Source organism: Pygocentrus nattereri, chromosome 10 (genome assembly GCF_015220715.1).
Source record: "Pygocentrus nattereri isolate fPygNat1 chromosome 10, fPygNat1.pri, whole genome shotgun sequence".
Taxonomy (NCBI): domain Eukaryota; kingdom Metazoa; phylum Chordata; class Actinopteri; order Characiformes; family Serrasalmidae; genus Pygocentrus; species Pygocentrus nattereri.
The window spans coordinates 28,893,059-28,913,150 of record NC_051220.1 but is presented as its reverse complement, the minus strand read 5'-3'; the positions used below and the strand labels follow the sequence as shown (position 1 = coordinate 28,913,150).

The following is a 20,092-nucleotide window of genomic DNA, read 5'->3' as shown; positions in this document are numbered from 1 at the left end:
GCAAACAGAGAGAAGAGAGCAGACAGAGCTAGAAAAATGAAAAATGATCGATGAAGTCAGATGACTTACTGAGATAAGAAGAACGTAGTTTTTTCACAGATTCAGAATAAAAGCTAGAGAGGCTGGACATGCAAGACGTCTTAGGTAGATTGTCTTTACAAACCACAGAGAGAAATCAACAATGCAAGGGTGAGACAAAACAATCACAGGAAATAAAAGGACAGTTAAAACATCCTGGAACACGGCAAAAGACTGAATTCAGAACTGACTGTTAACAAATGTCCTGCCTCCCTTAGTTACAATTATCAAACTTTCTAAACAGGATGCCTGGTAGAGTCTCTAGCACCTGTGTTAACAGACTAAAAATTTCAATAGTACAATTAAAAGCACATTTGAAACATGTTTCATTCAAAAATACACTGGCTTTACAAGATGTTTGACATACATGTTTGAGAATCCACCAAATATGCATGATACCCGAATTAAAGCGAACAAAAAAAAGGATTCCGGAAAACATGTTTATGTTAGTCAAATCATTCAGGTTGACATTAGCATGGCTGGTTTTCCTGACTAATAAGGAGGACGTTTTAGCAACAGTAACTGCCTCATCAGATGAGCTAATGCTAAAGCTAACAGCAGAGCTAGTCAAGAGTGATGTTAGATGCTGAGGAGGATTCGTCTTTTACACAGGTTCCTTCAATCAAATGAAACAATTAATGAAACAATAGAAAGAATGTCATGTGTATGAGTGCATTAATATTTATCTTTACTTAACGTTTTAATCACAAATGTTATGGCTGTGCAGTCCTGTTCAATCTAACTGATTTATCAAGCGAACTGTCAGCAGCTAAGTTAATAAAAGAAAATACAGTAACCCAGATAGTTTAGCTTACTTCCAGTTTTGTCACTGAGCTGTGAGCGTGGTCTACTACATAGTTTAATCTAAAATATTTTTTGCTTCAAGAGTGAAATAAAAATAACAGAATCAGGTGTTAGGCATTATACAGTCCTCAGCATCACTTTTCCATCATCTCTTAGCCTAATAATTCTAATTATGTAATTTACTGACACTACCACTTTGACTGCAGGTTTGTTTATTTCCTTTGGGAATATTTAGGAAGGAACATTTAGATATGATTGTGTTTGGCTAAGAGGCAGGTCAATCATTATTTTGCAAATGGTCAATTGAGTGACTATACCAAACACCACCGAGATTCATTTTCGGTGAATAACAGTCAGAAAATTGCTGCTGATGAGGCAAAAATAGTCATGAGTCATGAATACAGTCCCACACTACTGCAGTTTCCCAGGCATTTAAAGAGAGTAGAGCAAGAAGAACATGGAGAACATGGAACAGCTTGAACATGGCTTAAAAACCAAAAAGAAAAAAAGACAAAGACTTGAACATTAAGACGTAAAAGGGTGAAAACGATGACTTCACACATAAAATCCTTACAAATACTGTATCTGATTCTGTTTACTCCCTTAGTTCAAGAGGGCAGATGGATACTCTGCCAGAAACAGCTACTTGCAGTGGTAGGGGTTCTGGAGCCTAGCAGGGCCACTAAAGCTTTTTGGCCAAGCCTGCTGATAATAAGCACAGCCTGCACTGCATCCTAGCCAAACAGACAGACAGACTGATGCTCAATCACACAGTATATGATTGAGTCTAACACACGCTACCAGCTATTTCCTCACCTCCAGAGGGCTGCCTCGCTTTGCGGGGTGAACGTGGTTGTCTCTGGTGTGGATCAGAGGAACCGTAGAGCTCTGCTGTGCCCATATTGAGCAGCAGTGTCTTCTGAAGATAGTCCACTACTGCCAGCCCATTACCATTACCAAAAGCCACTCTGCAGCATAAGAGGAAGATTAACGCCATTTCTGATTGTTAACACTCATAAAGGCTCTAAACTGTAAATCTGCATTCATTTTAAATGTATTAAAAAATTTCATTTTATAGGTGGGTTTACAGGCCATATGCAGAGTTGACAGCCAAGCTGGTGATCTGCTGTGGCGGCTCCCCGCTGACCCACACGAGCTGAATAACCAGTTCCACCTGGTATCCCGGTGACTGTTTCAGTGGAGTGTTCCTAACCCTGAAGTGCAAAAAAGAAGCTAAAATCAAAACAACATATTATTCAACAGAACAATAGAAGCTGAAAATGGGGTTCCTAGAGAAAAGCAGTAACAGCTTTAGGCCAATAGTATGGGTGAATTTCTGACCTCATAATTATTTGATTTGATTATGATTTATTTAGGACATAATTTAGTGGATTCCAAATTCCCAACTTTCACAATGATTACATTTAATTCTGATTTTTAAGATTTTTATATAACATAGTTGTACATAAACAGTAACATTTTTTTTTTAAAGCTCGCAAATTTTATTTTGGGGAAAATGTCAGTGCACATTCTACTAAATATTATTCTAACTATAATAATACTTTAACTTATACTTTTAGTAGTTAGTAAAAAGGCTAGGAAATTGAGTTCATGTGACGCTGAGAGAGAGAAGGCGGCATAGAGTCTAGTGTTGCGGCGCTTTGTGATAATTATACTTTCATTTCCTTCTGAACAGTCGACTTTCATACGTTCACTTTATTTGTGTAACACTGAATAGGTATGATGTCGAAATAACTGAAATCCTCTGTGTGTGGGGACATTTGAGGTTGCATGGCCCTGACTCGGACTGAACAACATGGCGCTGACCCAGCATACGCAAGTAATGAGCCTCAAGATCGGAGTTTGGATATCGCTAACATCTATGCAACGCTGAAGAAAATCTCGGACGACATGGCTGGCCTCGAAGAAATACGACGTACTTCAGTAGAGACAAAGCTGCCGTACCTCATCTCAAGAATTACCAAAACGGAGGAGCAGTTGAGAAAGAGTCAAAAGATAATCCACCGGCCACAAACCAGAGGTAGACCAACTGAGAGATAAGTTGGTGGACCTGGAGAATCGCAACTGGCGAAATAACCTTTTTCGTTTCTTTGGTATTCCCGAGGGCAAGGAAGGTCATGACATGGTCAAGTTTATGCTTGACCTGATCTCTGAGCTTTAGGATACTGTGGATAGGCAGCTGGAGATCAGGAAATAGAGACTTGCTGCTACAAGCTGCTAGAGAAAAGGTCAAATTGTGTTGGACCAATAATTCACATCATGATATTCCCAGACTTCTCCAGAGTCACGCAGTTGAAACAGGAGCAATTCAGACAGTGAAGATGCTTCATGTGCAGAAAGTGGGCTTTGCAATGCTCTACCCAGCAAATTTAAGAATAGACACTAAAGACGGATACAAAATCTTCAATAGCCCACATAAGGCTAAGACCTTCGTTGAATCTATGGAGTAACTTAGTAGGTCCACGGGATAGCTAGGAAGACATAGCAGGCAAATGGCTTTGCTCTTCAGACTGAACAGAGGTGGGAAATAAAGAAAGTTCTCCTTTTGGATATTATGGTTTATAAAATGATAGTTGGAGTATATTGCTATTTCTTTTAGTGGAAATTGCTTTTAATTTCTCTAAATTGTATTCCCCCCTCTCTAGATGTCATATTCAGTTCACATTTTATGATAATTTCGAGCAGATACCAGATCGGACTAATAAGGACAAATTTTATAGCACTAGCGTTGCTGAGAAGCACTGCCTATCTCAAGAGGATGTGTCATGGACTCAAGTTAAGGGTGGGACTCTTCGAAGGGACATCTGAGCACAATGTTAGAGTTGAAGCGCTACTGCATTTTGTGTCATGTTAATGGGGGAGTCTTTGTGTTGATGCTAAAGTATCTTAGTTTGTCTGGGCTGGTTCATCCTGTGAAGCAGAAGAAATTGTCTAGGATGTGAAAAATTTGATGTAGTATTTCTGCAGGAGACACATTTATCCCCAGAAGAATCAGAAAAACTACAACGGGGATGGACATAAAAAAGCAATTTAAATCCTGTAAACAGATTAAAGATGAGATGCAAATAAGTCTTATTGTTGTAGCAGAGATACAGCTTTGGTTAATATTTATGCTCCTCATCAGGATGACCTAGCCTTTTTTGTAGTTCTTGAAGGAAAGATACATGCAGCAGGGGTACAGAATATTATCCTTGGGGGAGACTTCAATTTGGTAATGGATCCAGTCCTGGACTGTAGCAGCAAAATGGGACTGAGATCTCCTAAAGCCCTGTTAACTGTCGAGAGGATGTGCAAAACTCTAGGGCTAACAGACATATGGCAAATCATGAATCCATCTGGGCGTGACTATTCTTTCTTCTCATCAGTGCATAAAATATATTCTTGGATAGATATTTCTAAATCACTGGTTGCCTTAACGTCCAGGTGCTCTATTGGTGGTATCTTAGTGTCCAATCATGCTTGGGTGAGATTAATACCTCAGAATTGCAGATCGCGAACATACAGATGGAGATTAAACTCATGAACTTCTTCAAAATTCAGAGTTTCGAGAGGTTTTAAGAACACATTCATTCTTATCTTGATATTAATTTTGCTTCATTGTCTTTGGCTGGGGTCGCTTGGGAGGCTCTTAAGGCAGTTCTAAGGGGATATATTAATCTGTATGCTTCAATATCAACATTATGTGGGCAGTAGCTGATTCCCATTCTCCAGTTGCTATTTGATATGGAGGACTGGAACTATATTTAAAATACCTGAGGTGTATGGATTTGGGAGTGGCTTTATAAGGTGGATTAAGCTATTATATCACCGATCTGAAGCAGCTGTGCAGACTAAACGTTGAATCTCTAAGTATTTTTCTCTTGGTAGAGGAATGAGACAAGGGTCACCGTCATCTCCCCTCTTGTTTTGTTTGGCGTTGGAGCCACTGGCCACGGCTTTAAGAATGGATGAGGATTACCCAGAGATCTCTATCGGGGGGGTCAATACATAAATTGATGTTATAGGCCGATGATATTCTTTGGATTGTATAGACCCAGGTAGACCAGTCCCTAGTTTGTTTAGAACCATCAATTCATTTTCTAAGTTCTCAGGATATAGGGTCAATTGGACTAAAACAGAGGCTCTTCCTGTGACTGCCTATTGCCCAAAATCTGCACGCAATAGTGTTCGATATCTTGGCATTCTGTTTCCCCTGCAGTTCAAGGATCTAGTGAGAATAAATTTTGACAAATTAATTCAAAAGTTTCCTGTGATATTGACAGGTGGTCGTCTTTGTACTTGGGCAAAGTGAATGTTTTGAAAATTAATTGCATTACTAAAATTAATTATTTACTGCAATGAATCCCAATGGAAATCTGTTTGATTGACTTTAAGCAATTTGATAAAAATAACTCTTGACTCTACAGGCTGCTGATATTATTTCCAGGGTACTAATGATATATGGAAGAGGTTTTGAGGCCTCAGCATTTTATTCTATGCTTATTCTTAACGATGGCCTTAAAAAAAATTCTGGGAAAGAGACTTAAACTTAACAATGAAAGAGAATTAATGGGCACGAATATGTAAAATTATGTCTAGAGACCTTTGAGTGCGCCTTATACAATTTAAAATTCTCCATAGGGTCCATTGGACCCCTACCAGATTGCATAAGCTTGGTTTAAAGGGTACAGCTGAGTGCTGGCATTGCAAGTCTGAAGAGGGGGACTTTATTCATGCTATGTGGCCTTGTCCTAGAGTTCAGGAATTGTGGAGGGTGCTTTATGATTTTATTTGTAAAGTATTAGGGTAGTCAAATCCCCTTTTGCCCAAGACTGTTTGCCTTAGGAGATCCTTTGGGGCTAAAACCAGGGACATGGATCCAAAGCATGGATTCAAACCAGTTTAATGATTGGTAGGCAAGATATCCTTAGGAGGTGGAGGGAAGCAGGCCATGGGTTGCTGAGATCAGCAAAGTAGCTGCATATGAAAAGCTATCATTTAAATTGTTCGGGCGTTTAGGAGTGTACAGACGTAAATGGGACAAATATTTAAGATTTATAGAGAGCTCTTAAAGAGGGGTAACATGCAGCGATCCGCTTTGTTGTTATTGCCATTTTTATTTATTTTGTCATTTTGCTTATTTATTGATTTATTCATTTATACATCTTATGTGTTTGTTTGCTTGCTCACTTATTTGTATATTTATTTTACTTTTATTAGTAGTATTATTATTTTTTTTTATTTATTTTTTTTTCCTTTCTTTTAATGATGCAGAGCCATGTCCAGCACTGGATTAAACCAGGTCATGAACATAGCAACGACACAGCTGGAGTGGAAGGGAGAGAATAAAGGGTGTCATGTTGTTACAAAATACTGATGTGTGGTTTTGTATTAATCCAAGAGAAAAATCAGTAAAAAATGTTAATCATAAAAAAAGCTAGAAAATGGTTCAAAACAGACTTGCCTACTGTGAAAGAGAATGGACAGATGTAATATGATATTTATATAATGGAAAAGCTAATCATTTAATCAGATACGGGCAAAGGCCAGATCCTTTTTTTCCTGCTGAACTGAACAATATGTGAAGATGTAACGTACAAAGTAAGATCTTTACAACGTAAGCTCCCCTGAGTAATGTCATACCTGAGGCAGGGCACATTATCCCGCAGGCCATCAGAGGAGTTGTTGCTGCTGGTGGATGGGTGTGTTTGTGGTACACTGGACTGAGGGCTGGAGGAAGCTCCTGGCGTGGTCACAGCTGATGCCTGATCACCTCCCACATCCGGAGAGTCCACTTCATTCAGCTCACATTGCATACGCACCTCCAGCAGCTACTCATTTAGATACACATGGAAAAATAACTATGAAGAACAGGTGTAAGACATAATGCTTAAATATGTGTGTCTAACATACTATGCCTGAGTATGACAAAATTTCCTTTTATATTTAAACGGGCAAGGCTGCAACCGTTTTTGCTATTTTCTTATTAATCTCCAAAAGAACATTAACTTAAGCTGTTTGAGTCAAGTTTACTTTTTACTACACATTGAAGGACTACCCACAAACTTGACCTTAAATCAGCCGTATTCTGAACTGCTTAGCAAACACAGGTCAATCTGTGGTTGATATGTGAATGCAGGTCATACCTGAACCTCCTCTGTGGTGATTTCCTGTTTGCTGAACCGGTAAACAATGACATGAGCAGAGACCCCAGCCACGCATAGCAAACGACTCTCTGGACACCAGGCCAGGCTCTGGATAGCAAAAGGGTCTTCATCCACTATATCAGTACTGGGCTTCTCCTCCTTATTGCGTGCCTTCTCAAACACCTTTGCAGTTTTCAACTTATACAGCACCTGTAACATTACTGGATAAGAGGCAACAACAGTTATTTCCACACACATTTCATTTATCAAGATTTATTGATCATTTAGCGAGAGCTGCAACCACTCACGTGCTGAAGCATCCCAAAACTTGACTGATCCATCGGCATGTCTATAGTTCACCAAAACACAAAAAAGAAGAGCTGTATTAAGAGAACTGCATAAATTGCTCAAAAAAGTGGGGCATGAAAATAAAGAACAGTCCTTCATAGAAATATACAGTGTGTATATTTAAATATGTATACAATATACACATGGAGAGACAAAGACTCACCCTGTGATGATGATCTCTGGGTAGCTTTGTGCACCCTGGCCCCAGTTACCACCACTTATAGGCCATTTCTGTGATAAAACACAGATCTCAGTAATCAGTTTCAGCAATGAGCAGAACACTTTTTGAAGAAAACAGCTGGACAGAACCAAATCATATGTTCTTACTAAATGTGTTAGGCAGGAAAGTACACAAACTTCCTTGTTAAAAGCGACAGGTTTGTGGACAGAATTACTTTTTTACTGTAGCCCTGTCTCTTCTGCCTGGAGCCCACAGAGTAAAGTGCAGGGATCAGTTCAGCAGGGCAGTCAGCAAAGTACTCGCAGCAGGTCACAGGAGATTCATGGATGGTCAGAGGATATGGATTCTCAAAGCTTGGGTACCTGCATAGAAAGGATATCGTAACAATTTTTGTAGTAAGATGTTAGAAAATTACTTTCGTTTGTAAAATTCCTGGAATTATTTACTTACCCAGGTTGTGCAAGGTCAATAACTACTAAATCCTTCTCCAGCAGAACCACTACAGCATAAGGCTCCTGGTAATCTGAGAAGAGACAGGGGTAAATGTCACTTTATTCAGGGTATTCAGAATTAACTAGCGATGAATATGAATAGGGATGATATTGATATTGGAATCATATTGGCATTACACAAACATTTGCTGATGTAGTGATAAAGTATTCTGGAAGAGCAGAACATTTACGTGACGCTGAGCTACTGTGCTAAAATTTCTTTTTTTTTTTTTTTTAACTTTATCTCACTACATTTGTAACCTTATTGAAGTAAATGTATATTTCTCTCTGAGGATGTTTAAGGCAGATTTAAACCCAATTTTTACATTTTCTAAATGTTCTGTAGCAAAATCTGTATCAATATCAACAGATAGATACATGAAAAATATCAGATATTGGCATCAGCCCAGTTTCCACATTGGTGCATCCCTAGTTTTAACCACTTGTAATGAAACAACACTGCAGTTGGTGCTTGAGCAAAATGACAGTGCTTGTGCAGTAGTAGTCACCACAAGCATTTCTTCATTTTGTGACCAGGCTGAAGCAGCAGCTCACCATTTGGATAGGGAGTTTCACACAGGGCTAGAAAATCTACAATGGGGTAGTCCATCTCCAGCACAGCAGTGCTTTTTCCATGCATCACAGTCAGACAGGCCCTGCGACCCACCGTATCATACGAAAGACCTCCAGACAGTATCATGAAAGGCTCCCTAAACAAAAACAGGAAGAAAGACAACTTACCACAACCCAAGAAAAAACAGGAAGCAAAAACCACATTGATGGGGCATGTGGATATAGATTTTGCTAAAATAAGGCTGACTCTTTGATATGGTCAGCTCTAAAATTGTTGACATCCTTGATAAAGATGAAAAGAAAAAAGAAAGGTTTTTAATGGTACTTAGTTTAATGTCCCACAAAAACGACATGAAAAAAAATCTAACATTTAACTTTTTTCTTTGTTTTTAACAAAACAGTATGTCACAATTATTGGCCCTGCATTTAGCACTTTGAGTCCATTTCTGTATAACTATCTCACTGTTAATGTCAAATCTGCTTTTAGGGTTTGTTGCCAAAAAGATTTGCTTATATGTCCCATATGACTGCAGGACCCAGGTCCAGTTAAAGTTTCAGTAGCTTCTAGCAAACTCAATTTGCAGTTAGATGAAAGAAAAATGTTACCTCTGGCACACAATCCAAATAGTTTGTTGCATCTAATTGTTGTTTCCGAGACTTGGTGACCCCCAAAATAATACTAGGGTTAATGACTGTGATTCTACAGTCACATTGCAGAAATTCTTGCCTCTCTAACCATCATCCTTACTTGTCCTCTTTTAAGTAGGTTCACTACATCTCTGGTTGTTTTAAACTTTATAATTTTTGTTTTTAATATTTAATATTAACGTTAATTAGTTTAATTAACAGTAGATAGGCATTTTCAAAAATGACTTCCTGATTTATGAAGGTCAATCTACATATTTAATATATGTATTGTCTAAATTTCCCCCTGAGGCAGAATGACAGAATTTGGCCTCTGTCTTACCTCATATTTACGCCTTAATGAAACAGGAAGTCAGGAATGGTTGCGTAAGCGGCTTAAAAGTAACATGCTTCAGTTACATTTTGTTGGCATGAATTTCTACGGGTGATACTATTCATGACTTTTTAATTTATTTGTATATATATACAAATAAATGTATATATAAATTTTATATATATATATATATATATATATATATATATATATATATATATATATATATATATATATATAAAGTTTATATATACATAAGTTTACTAGTATACTTCAATTAAAGTATAAACTTGTATATATAAAGTTGATGTATACTAGTAAACTTATATGTATATTTCAATTAAAGTATAAACTTATTTCATGACATATTTTTCAGTGCAAAATTGAGCCAATTAACCACAAAGACATTTTTTCTTTTCTTTTTTTTTTTTTTATAAATAAAGGGTGCCAATAATTATGGAGCTGACTGTATATAAACAGACATTAAGGTATCTGTGAGCCTTACCCTGCTCTGGCTGTTTTGTACTCCACTTTCAGAATGGGCTTGCATGGTTCAGGCTTTTTTCCATCCTTAGGCTGCTTACCTGAAAGAAAATTGCAGGCAAGCTTTTAATTTTCTTTTAACCTACTTAATTCAACTTCAGGATGTTATTTATCCAATTTGAGTTCAGCCATATATTCTTAAGACCCTGATTCAGAGGTTTTTCATATAATAGCCCCAACTACAACCCAAGCTGAGTTAAACATGTAGTGCTACTTTGAAGCACTGGTCCTAACTGGGACACATGGTGTGTGCTTGGGCAGGAGCTTACCATGTGGTGTAATGATCTGTGCAGGCTTGGCAGGGGATCGTACATTCCATGTGGTAAGTGTACCATCTGAGTGACTGCACACAAACAGTTTCCCCTCATGGTGCCAGGCCACAGAGTGGATCGCCTACAGGCCAAACAAAAGATGAGTAATCAAACATAGAACATCCAGGACAGAAAAAACATGCATATAGTGATTTCTAATGGGGAGAAAAAAAAACATGCATCTTGCTTTAATACTCAATTTTGTCAGCCTAGATCTGACAATGCAGATCTGTTGGCAGACATCACAAACAGCTTATGTGGAAAAATCAATGTATTAAATAACAATAGGAACTAATTAGAAAGAAAATGTGCGTAATTATGTTTATTAGGTTGTGGTTTCCAGAGCTGTTTCTGGACATTTTTAAAAAAAGTATCCATGACACAATCATGGCTTGTACATTTAGTACATATAGTGACCAGCTTCTGATAAGAATCTGAACAAAGTGAGACTCCCCTGGACTGCCCAGTGGTGCTGTTTCAGGGGAAAGATCCAGGATTCTAGATCTTAGCATGAAAAACATTAGGTGAAGACTGCCAAAAAAATAAATAAATAAAACAAAGGAAAAGAGCTTGAGAAAACACTCAAAAGGTAACAGATTAAAACTATAAGAATTCTGCATAGCAATTTTCCTACTCTCACGAAGGATTTTGTAAATAGCCTAGGGGCTGAAACAAGTGGGCTAATGTAGGGAGAGCATCATCTCTGCAGTGTACTGTGAATGCAGGGATGTATCTTACATCTAACATCACCCTTAAAATGTAGTAAGACTTTTAAACCTGCATTTAAAGTAGAATTAAACTTTAAACAAAAGATCACCTCATCATAACTGTAGCGGTAGTCAGCTTTCTTAGATTTCAAGTCCCACAGCACGACAAAACCACATTCGAAACCAATCAAAAGCTGCAAAACAAACAAATGATAAACATAAATACTCTTCAATTCAGTTTAACTCTCAGTTACATGTACAGCCATTAAATGAAATAACATATAGAAACTAAAGCAAAAAGGCCCTGCACTGCTTTGGGTCTCTTACCTTTCCCTCATCCATAGGATTATCGCTGATGTGCACCACAGGTCCAGGGTGGGTTTTTGAAGAGCTAAAACAAACAAAAAAAAACAGTCAACATGTTTGAATCATGTTAGAATCAAAATGTTTGAAAGAGATTGATGCTTGAAATAAATTTAAAAAGAGTCTAAGTGAGAAAAATTTAGGATGGGCTCAGATGACCTCGAGCATATATGTCAGAACAACACTCATCTACCTCAGTGGGCTTGGAAACTAATTTAATTACACCCCCTGGAATGCGAAAGATACCATCTCCATAGCAACAACAGCAGGAACAGCAAAGCGAAGATGGACACTAGAGAGATTTTATCCTGGTGGATTGACCACACAATTCTGCAAATGTACCTACTGCCTTCAACTAAATCATCATCATCATCATCATCATCATCATCATCATCACTAAAACAAAGTAAAATAAAATAAAATAAAAAAAAACATTTTCAACAGGTTTAACTAAACGGTGGATAAAATAAGCCATTTTTTGTCTCTGCAGAGCAAAGCAACATATCTACATGTTCTGAAACTTCAGCATATTCGTGTTTAATATTCTTGTGCTCAGTTTAGCAGTTCTAACTTTCTTGGTTTGGAGCTTAGTTCATAGACATCTCTGCTAGGCAAACAACAAAACCAAATGTGTGTGCGTATTCTTTTAAATTCTTCCTTGTTTCTATGACAACTCATCTGGAGGCCTGCATCTCTGAAACTGTGATGACTGTAGAGGGGCAAAGATAGCCACAGCAAATGATTTTCACTCAACATCATACCACTGGAAACACTGGGACAATGATTGCTATTGACTTCACAAACCACTGCCACATGATATGTAGTGACTTATTACATCTGTATGCACAGTAACAGTGTTAACACTAAACAGTCAAGAGTCAAAAAAGTGACAAACAAATATACAGGGCAACATCCAGAGTGCTGAAATAACACCTGCAAGACTCAAGTAAGTCCAGCAAGATGCAAACGAACACTGAGTTCATTCAGCACTGTCGGTTCTCATCCAACACAAGGGACTGTGTGCGTAGAGGTCAAAGTATTTTTTTATATTACTGGAAGTATCTTAAGTTGGGACCCAGAGAGGGCATTACAGCTAGGTAGAGATAAATTCAAGCAGACTCACAGTTCAATGGCTTTGTTCCACATGATGACATAGCCTGAGAGACTGAAGGACTCCACATTGACAATATGAATGTTCCCTCTTTCTGTTCCAATATACAACCATTTACTCTGGAAGGGAAGATGGCAAAAAGTAATCCTGCCAAAATACAAAGAACAGAAGAAAATTTGCATCACTAAAGGTGAATTCTGTTTAATTTAACCAAATGTCCCATTATGCCTGGAATGTCATGATGTTACAACAGATTTGTGGTTTAAAGAGGCATATGGACAAAAATGTCAACAAGAAAATGGTGTAAAATACAGAGAAATCCGGCAGCATGAATTAGTCATCATCTGCCTGCACAGACGGCTCTGACTCCATGAACTTGAATAAATCAAATGATATCATAGCAGACTGTACATGGTTGCCATGGTGTAATGTGGGTTCAGGGGAAGTCAGGTCAAAGCTAAAGTACCCAGACTCTTAATGACAGACGAAAACAGTGTCTTTTCCTTCACAGCTTTCATATAACCAATGATACGGAAAGGTTTTTTAAAGCTGATGTCATGCCATGATTAACAACCCATAAACTAATTTTGCAATAACACCGATGTGTAATATTTCAAACAGTTAAAAGTTGTGAGAATGCAGCTCAGAACACATCTCCCAGCTCACATGCGATGACCATGCTCATAAGCATGTGCAATGGAAATTCTTACCTCTCCCTGCTAAATTTAAGAGAGTGGAGAATGGCTGGAATCTTTTGTCTCAAATTCCATAAGTGAAGGCTGTCATCAGCTAAAGCAGTCACCAGTGCCCCCTGTGGATTAGACAGAAAGACAAGCAGATAGATAAATAACTAGCATTTAAATTAGTATTCAAGTAAATTAGTGATTATTTTGATGACCAAACAATACAAATAGACATGCACTAAACAACATTTCCTGGAAAAGATAAACTAGAAGTCTTTAAAAAGACACAACCACTGCAGATTCATTGACCAGGTAGGTCTTACTAGTTTTTTTGTTTTTAGTTTTTTTTATTGAGTTACCAAGTTTAAATCAAGTGATCGTGATAGTCTTAAACATTTTATGCATAAAAAGGTAAAGTGGAAGCTCATTAATGATGCTCATTCAGACAATGTAAACCAACCAAGATAAGTTTGTAGCGTGGGCGTGAGACTAGTTGATGAATTAGACTCACCTCATTGACGAGAAACTGCAGCTGGATGACAGCCGAGCCGCTCTCATGCTGGCAGTAGCACTCCACCCCTGCCCGGCCAAAGCTGTGTTTGGCCATGTCAAGGTTACCACAGCGAAAAGATTCACTAAACAATAATATTCATGTTTAGAATACATATATATAATTGGCTCATGATTTTCTGTGGATCACTTGCTGACAAATAAAATCCCTCCAGGTCCAGCACTAGAGGGAGTCTGGTCCCAGAGGGTCATCAAGAACATTAACGAGGATACTGTTCACTGACTTTCGCTAAAAGGATTACACGGAGGCTCTGTGCACAGGCTTAAGCCATGTCAGTGTGTGCAGCAGCTTTTTCAAACAGCACACTAGACATGCTCTTAACCACTGCCACTCTACAGGCACACTGCCCACACAACTGCCCAACTGCCATTCACTTTCAAATTAACAAAGCATGCAACAGTCACCATGAGTTGCCCTGTATCTAATGGAAAATAGTCAGTGAATGAATATTTGAGTAAATTTATTTATATGCTAGCCAAACAGGGAGCGTTTCAGATGCACTCACAGCACGACTGGCTGCAACTTCCTCATGCTTTACAACAATATAACAAATTTAACACTGAGCCAGCACCACAATCAGTAGTGGGACAGCAACACAAACAGTATCTTTAAAGACAAAAGGAAGAGTGTCTGTGTACTGCTAATCACCTTACTGTAAAGCACAACACTAGTACAAGGACAAAAGCCCCTCACAAAGCCATCCTATAGACAGTTAGTGTAATCCCCCCAAAGCAGAGGACAGTTCCCTGACACATTTCTTATATTACAAGAGCTGTTTTCCATAATGATGAAACATACTATGCAAATGACCAAACTTTTTTTTTTATTTTAGGAAAACAGGGACTGTGTTCATTAGATGCAATCAATGCTAAAAAGCTTCATACTGTAAAGACAAAATGCCATCTGCTGTCAAAATATGTGGAGTTTTCAAGGAGTGTTTGTTTTTTGGAGGGTCCATGGGTGCTCAGGCTGAAGCACTACTCACTTATAACAATCTCAGTATCACACAACGGAAAAAGCTACTTTTAATGCACGTCACTGGAGAGATCCAGTGCTACAGAAATGAATCAAATGGCAATATTAACACTTCATGTGAACCGTTTATTACAAATATTGACCAGTCATCACTCTAATCTACCCACCACTGATAACATGCCTGTTAATAAATCCCCTCATTTCAGTAAACACTTATAATACTTGCAGTACTTAGTTCACATATACATCAAGTACACAAATCAACTCACACCAACTTAGATACACATATACACAAACAAATTATATGAATATGAAATATTTGATTTGACACAAACTTGTATACCCATTTTCATTTTTAACACCATGTGAAAACACTTTACAATTAATGACAACACAAATAAATTCTTCCTACATTAATTTACACTAAAAGGAAAATCCCATCCTAAAACTAGCATTCAAAATGTTATGTCATGTTACTGCAGTATTCTGCAGCTCGGCATTGTATGCCTCAGCATCATTCTGACAGAATTCAGCATTTATATCATTTTTTCATTCATCAGTGTTCTCACATTACAAAACCATGCAAACACCCCCATTTAACCATCAGAAATCCCTGTAGTGGGGTGGTTTTCCTTGTCTTTAAATTGGAAAATCTCATTCTAGAGACAACTGTGGCACTATTGTAAGATTTAAGCAGGAATGTTTAAAACAGATGTAGCAATGGTTACATTTTTTTTTCATTTTGGCCGAAGTGTCCCTTTAAGAACATTTTTTCTTTGTCCTATTAAAGTTTTGTTAGAACAGTGGCAAAAGAATTTTAAAAAATGAACTAAAATCATGAATGCTAAATAGAACAGGCAGTGTGTCCGTGTTTTATGGATGCTCATGCTGAGCTTTACTCACTTACAAGTTCAATACCATAAGTAACATGAGCTAAAGGATGACACATTGTCCAAAACATATGATGTTAACGTGAGCTAAAGGAAGACACTTTGTATAAAAGCATCTTTGTTAAACAGATCAAAATAAACAGAACAGAGACATCCTGTCTTGGGAGAAGAGTTGCATCATTGGTAAAGAACTCACTTTGCTGACTACGCAGTCCGACGCTTCACAACCAAGACAGCACATGCAAGTATAAGAAAGGATGAGAGAAATAAAGACACTGAGAACAGCAAATGGATGTTTATATGTCTTCCATGACAGCTTAATAATTCATGTTCAGAACTATACATAGTTCCTCGCATTTGGTTATGGTAATTATTCATATCACAGCAGATGATGACTTGTCTTGATTAAATTTATGCAACCATATCTGGTAGGCGGGTGGATAGCACCTTGCTCCCCTGTATCGCATTCTTTAGACGAACTGAAACGAGGAGCTTCTTTTACACAGCAGGCTTAGCTTCAGCATGCTTGGCACTTTGGACTAAATAAATAACAGTGGGCCATTATAAATAAGGAGCAGCGGACCATGACTGCATTATTTATTCATAACTCCATGCATCAGGCAGAGTGGCAGCGGCAGCCTGGGACAGGCTTCAGCTCCTCTCTCTCTCTCGCTCTCTCTCTTTCTGCTTGGACCGGAGCCCAGTGTCAGTCAGCAGGGTCATGTCTTGACCACAAGTGCCTCACTGTAAAGCAGTGCTACTGAAACACACTGACCACTAACTAGCAGAACTTAACACTGAGAACAACACAGATCACACTTCAGATCTGAAGCCAAACACCAGATACATAAGACTGGGTCACTATTTGACATTTCAGTCTAATCTGTAAAAAAAAAAAAAAAATATTTAAACACTCTTAGGAAAATATTTTTTAAAATACCCCCACAGCACAAAAAATACCCTGGGACTGGGTGTTTTGTTTGCAGAATATCACATTTTTTTTAAAGGCTGCTGATTGACAGTTTTTTTTTTTTTTTTTTTTTTTTTAAGCATTCTTGAATGTCCACCACTCAGCATCACTGCATTCAGTGAAATTCTGAACTAGACCACAAAAGCCATTGGTAATATTTGGCAAGAAAATTAAACAGAGAAAGACAGTCAAACTTTTAGGTTGAAAACAGCAAGTTTGTGAACACAATAAACTCCCTAAATTACTGGTTACCAACTCTGGTCCCAGAGGTCTACGTTCCTGAGAAGTCTAGCTCCAGTCACAACCTGCCAGATATGCTCCAGATACATTTCTTCTTCAAAAGTCCTTGATTTGTTGGATCAGATGAAGCAGAGTTGCAGGTTAGACCTAAACTCTACAGGAATGTAGATCTCTGGGAATATGGGTGCAATGATTTCGAGTCAGTTGCCAACTAATTTAGTAGTCGATTCATTAGTGACGTCATTGCGCGTCTTTCTCGCATTCACTAGGTACGTTTTGCCATTACCAACAACAGTTAACAACAGTGAGACGACAGCCTCAAGAACAAAATCCTCAAAAGCTAAACTCTTAAAAAGAAGACTGTTAGTTGTGCTGTTTGCAAAGCTGAACTTATCTGGTATGGGAGCACATCCTCCAAGCAGCTGCATCTAGAGGAAACTCATAACACTCACTTTTAAACACTGCATCGTCATCTTAGCGTTGAGACTGTGTGTGGCCGGTGTGGTCAAATTTGGTGGACACCGGAAATTGTCCGTTAACGTTTGCCACCACTCTGTAACAGTTTAAGGAGGTAGTTCTCGGTGAACACACAATGAAGCTTGTCAAAGGGTTACCAAAGGGTTAAGTGTTTTAAACAGTTAGATTAGAATGATTTTGTGTAAGTTATGGAGAAGTTTACCACAAACATTCGCCACTTTCTCATCCGCTCTATCAGAGCACGTCAGCGAGTAGTATCTGCTCTCAGAGAAGAGCAAGACTATCACAGGAGCACGGAGAGATGCCGAGTTTCCTGTTTCAGTAAAGACTATAATTGTATAGTTGCTGCAGAGTTTAGACAGACAGCAGAATGCACAGAGCACAGACAGCAGTTTAAAGGGAACATTTAAATTTAGATTGATTTTTTTTTATTTACTTGATTAAAGGAAAACTGGTTTAGTTTTGTTATATTTTCTTGCTGCTACTTTGCACATCCTTGATTAGAAATTTTGACAGAAAAATATATTAGAGTTTTAGTCTTTTACCTTGTGTATTAGCAGGTAAGTTAATTAAAACAGTGAATTCTTGAAAGCTAATCGTCTTTATTGTCTTCACTGCGAGTTAGCAAATACATAAAACATCAAACTAAATTTAAAAGCTAATAGCTAAATAAAAAGTTATTTGGTAATGATTCACAATCTGAATAATTGATTTTTCGTTTCAGTAATCGAATCGATTATTCAATTATCAAATTAGTCGTTTGTTGCAGCCCTATCTGCAATCGATGCTGAAAGTATTTACTTCATTAAATCTATACAAGTAGAGTGACAAAAGAAATTGTGCAAGCTGTTTATCAGCGCGGTCAATGCAACAAGTCTTATGTGATACAGCTGCGGCACAATGCTTCTTGTCCAGTGTGTGGTAACGTTTAGAGAGAAGTTCAATTGCTTCTTAAAAATTCTCACTGTTTTCTTGCTACTTTTTTAGTAAGGAAAATACCTGCAAAGGTTTCGTTAGAAAAATAAAACAGCTATTTGCTGTGGATACTGTGGATATAGTTTTATCAATCTTTATCAAACTTTATCAATCAGGTCATTTTCTCATTCCATGTTAATTAAAGTGTCTTCCTTCATATGAAGATCAGGCATCATCTAAATAATGATTTGATAGTATTCTTTTCTGCTAATGGTGAAAACCTATTGTTAATTCTCTAAACCTGCATGAACTCAATTCTGAAAACATCCAATCTCTCACCTGCTCCTAACCCTGTTCACGCTCAAAGCATAAGACCCATTATCATATAGGCAACATATGATTCTGCTGCTACAACAGGTGACTCATGTTAAACAGCAGAAGCTTCCGGTGACAAAAAAAACAAAACAAACAACCTCGAAATCTGATAAGGGTGCTGTCATATACTACACACTAACAAAGCAGACCTCGGGTGCACATGTACAGCACTGGTATAAAAGACACGGCTGTCAGCGTTCACTGTCACTGCTGACATCTGTTCTCAGTAACTGAGTGCTGTCAACAAGGTAAGTGGACTAGCTCTCAACAGACAAAGCAGCGAGAAGAGGAGGACATTGAGAGAGACATCAGAAGAGCACAAGACAGAGACACAGACAGAAAGAGATGAACACAGCTTCATACAGTTAAAGAAAATGACAGTCTGGTCTGTCTGGCCTGATTTGAATTAACAGAGAAAGGATTGTGCATTTCAGGAACAAATACTGAGTAAGTTATAACTGTAAAGGGCTTCAAGGTGGTGTGAAGAAGCTGATCACTGTTGCAGAACACAAACCCCTCACACAATTTCACAGACCTGACCTGAGCAAAATAGGGGGATTAGCCAATTCATACTGGGTTTGGGCCAGTTTCTTACTTAATGCACTGGGCCAGCATCATGCTCAAGTTTGCTTACTTTTTTTAATTTAAGGAATTTTAAAGACTATGTCTAAGTCAATTTCACGGACTTTCAAGCATTTTCACTCGTTACGTTATAGTGGCGAGAGAAGGAGAGGGTGCTCAGAATAGCTTGACTTAGAGAAGGGGGTGAAAGTGCTGCTGACCAAAACTGGGAAAGTTCAACAGTAAATTAGTCAATAGATAAATAAATGATGAGAGGCCTGTGTTGGGCTGGTGGAAAGATCACAGCAGATCATTCCTCCTGCTTGTTAAATTCACCCAAAGTGTTCATTTCTGCAGTACCAGGGGTACCTCGAAGATGAGTTGAAAGAATTGATCATAAAAGGGTGGATGCCGTTCTCCGTCAGGTATGACTGCCAATCGCACAAAAATATGATAATGACAATAAACACTGTTAGTGTGTTAGAGATATGAACAATACCAGTTTTTCCTGCATGATATTTTTGTCAACTCAAGCACTTGCTCCATGCAGAGCTCTAGTCGGCATAACTGACTCTTCAGACTGTGGTTATGTCTTAATCTATTAATGTGTTATAATTTAGGGTTTAACAATTTTCATACTGAAATTTTTCATTTGAACCAGAGCAGTGAAATTTAAAACTGTATCAGCCATATACTTCTTGGTCTCCTTTTTGCAGAAATCACTGCCAATAAAATAGAGATGTGGTTGCAGTAAAATTAGGCAGCAAGGGGGCAGGGATTATGCAAACATGCTCACTCAAATAACTGGGCTTTTTGGGAAT

General features: G+C 38.1%; 1 protein-coding gene across 7 annotated transcripts in view; it reads right to left on the bottom strand.

Moving 5' to 3' along the window:
• stxbp5b (syntaxin binding protein 5b (tomosyn)) overlaps window positions 1-20,092 on the bottom strand; it is a 39,544-nt gene that overhangs the window by 10,950 nt on the left and 8,502 nt on the right. For 5 of the 7 annotated variants that reach the window (XM_017699909.2, XM_017699910.2, XM_017699911.2 and 2 more), the window contains exons 3-18: window positions 13,809-13,890; window positions 13,325-13,425; window positions 12,627-12,761; window positions 11,468-11,531; window positions 11,251-11,334; window positions 10,392-10,515; window positions 10,085-10,163; window positions 8,604-8,758; window positions 8,008-8,080; window positions 7,772-7,919; window positions 7,540-7,607; window positions 7,337-7,377; window positions 7,029-7,249; window positions 6,526-6,713; window positions 1,971-2,096; window positions 1,699-1,850 (exon numbers count right to left, since the gene is read on the bottom strand). In XM_017699909.2, the coding sequence (XP_017555398.1) occupies window positions 1,699-1,850; window positions 1,971-2,096; window positions 6,526-6,713; window positions 7,029-7,249; window positions 7,337-7,377; window positions 7,540-7,607; window positions 7,772-7,919; window positions 8,008-8,080; window positions 8,604-8,758; window positions 10,085-10,163; window positions 10,392-10,515; window positions 11,251-11,334; window positions 11,468-11,531; window positions 12,627-12,761; window positions 13,325-13,425; window positions 13,809-13,890 (1,841 nt within the window). Of the gene's footprint in view, window positions 1-69; window positions 154-1,698; window positions 1,851-1,970; window positions 2,097-6,525; window positions 6,714-7,028; window positions 7,250-7,336; window positions 7,378-7,539; window positions 7,608-7,771; window positions 7,920-8,007; window positions 8,081-8,603; window positions 8,759-10,084; window positions 10,164-10,391; window positions 10,516-11,250; window positions 11,335-11,467; window positions 11,532-12,626; window positions 12,762-13,324; window positions 13,426-13,808; window positions 13,891-20,092 lie in introns of all 7 variants that reach the window. The other 2 variants (XM_037541843.1, XM_017699914.2) reach the window with 1 other exon arrangement.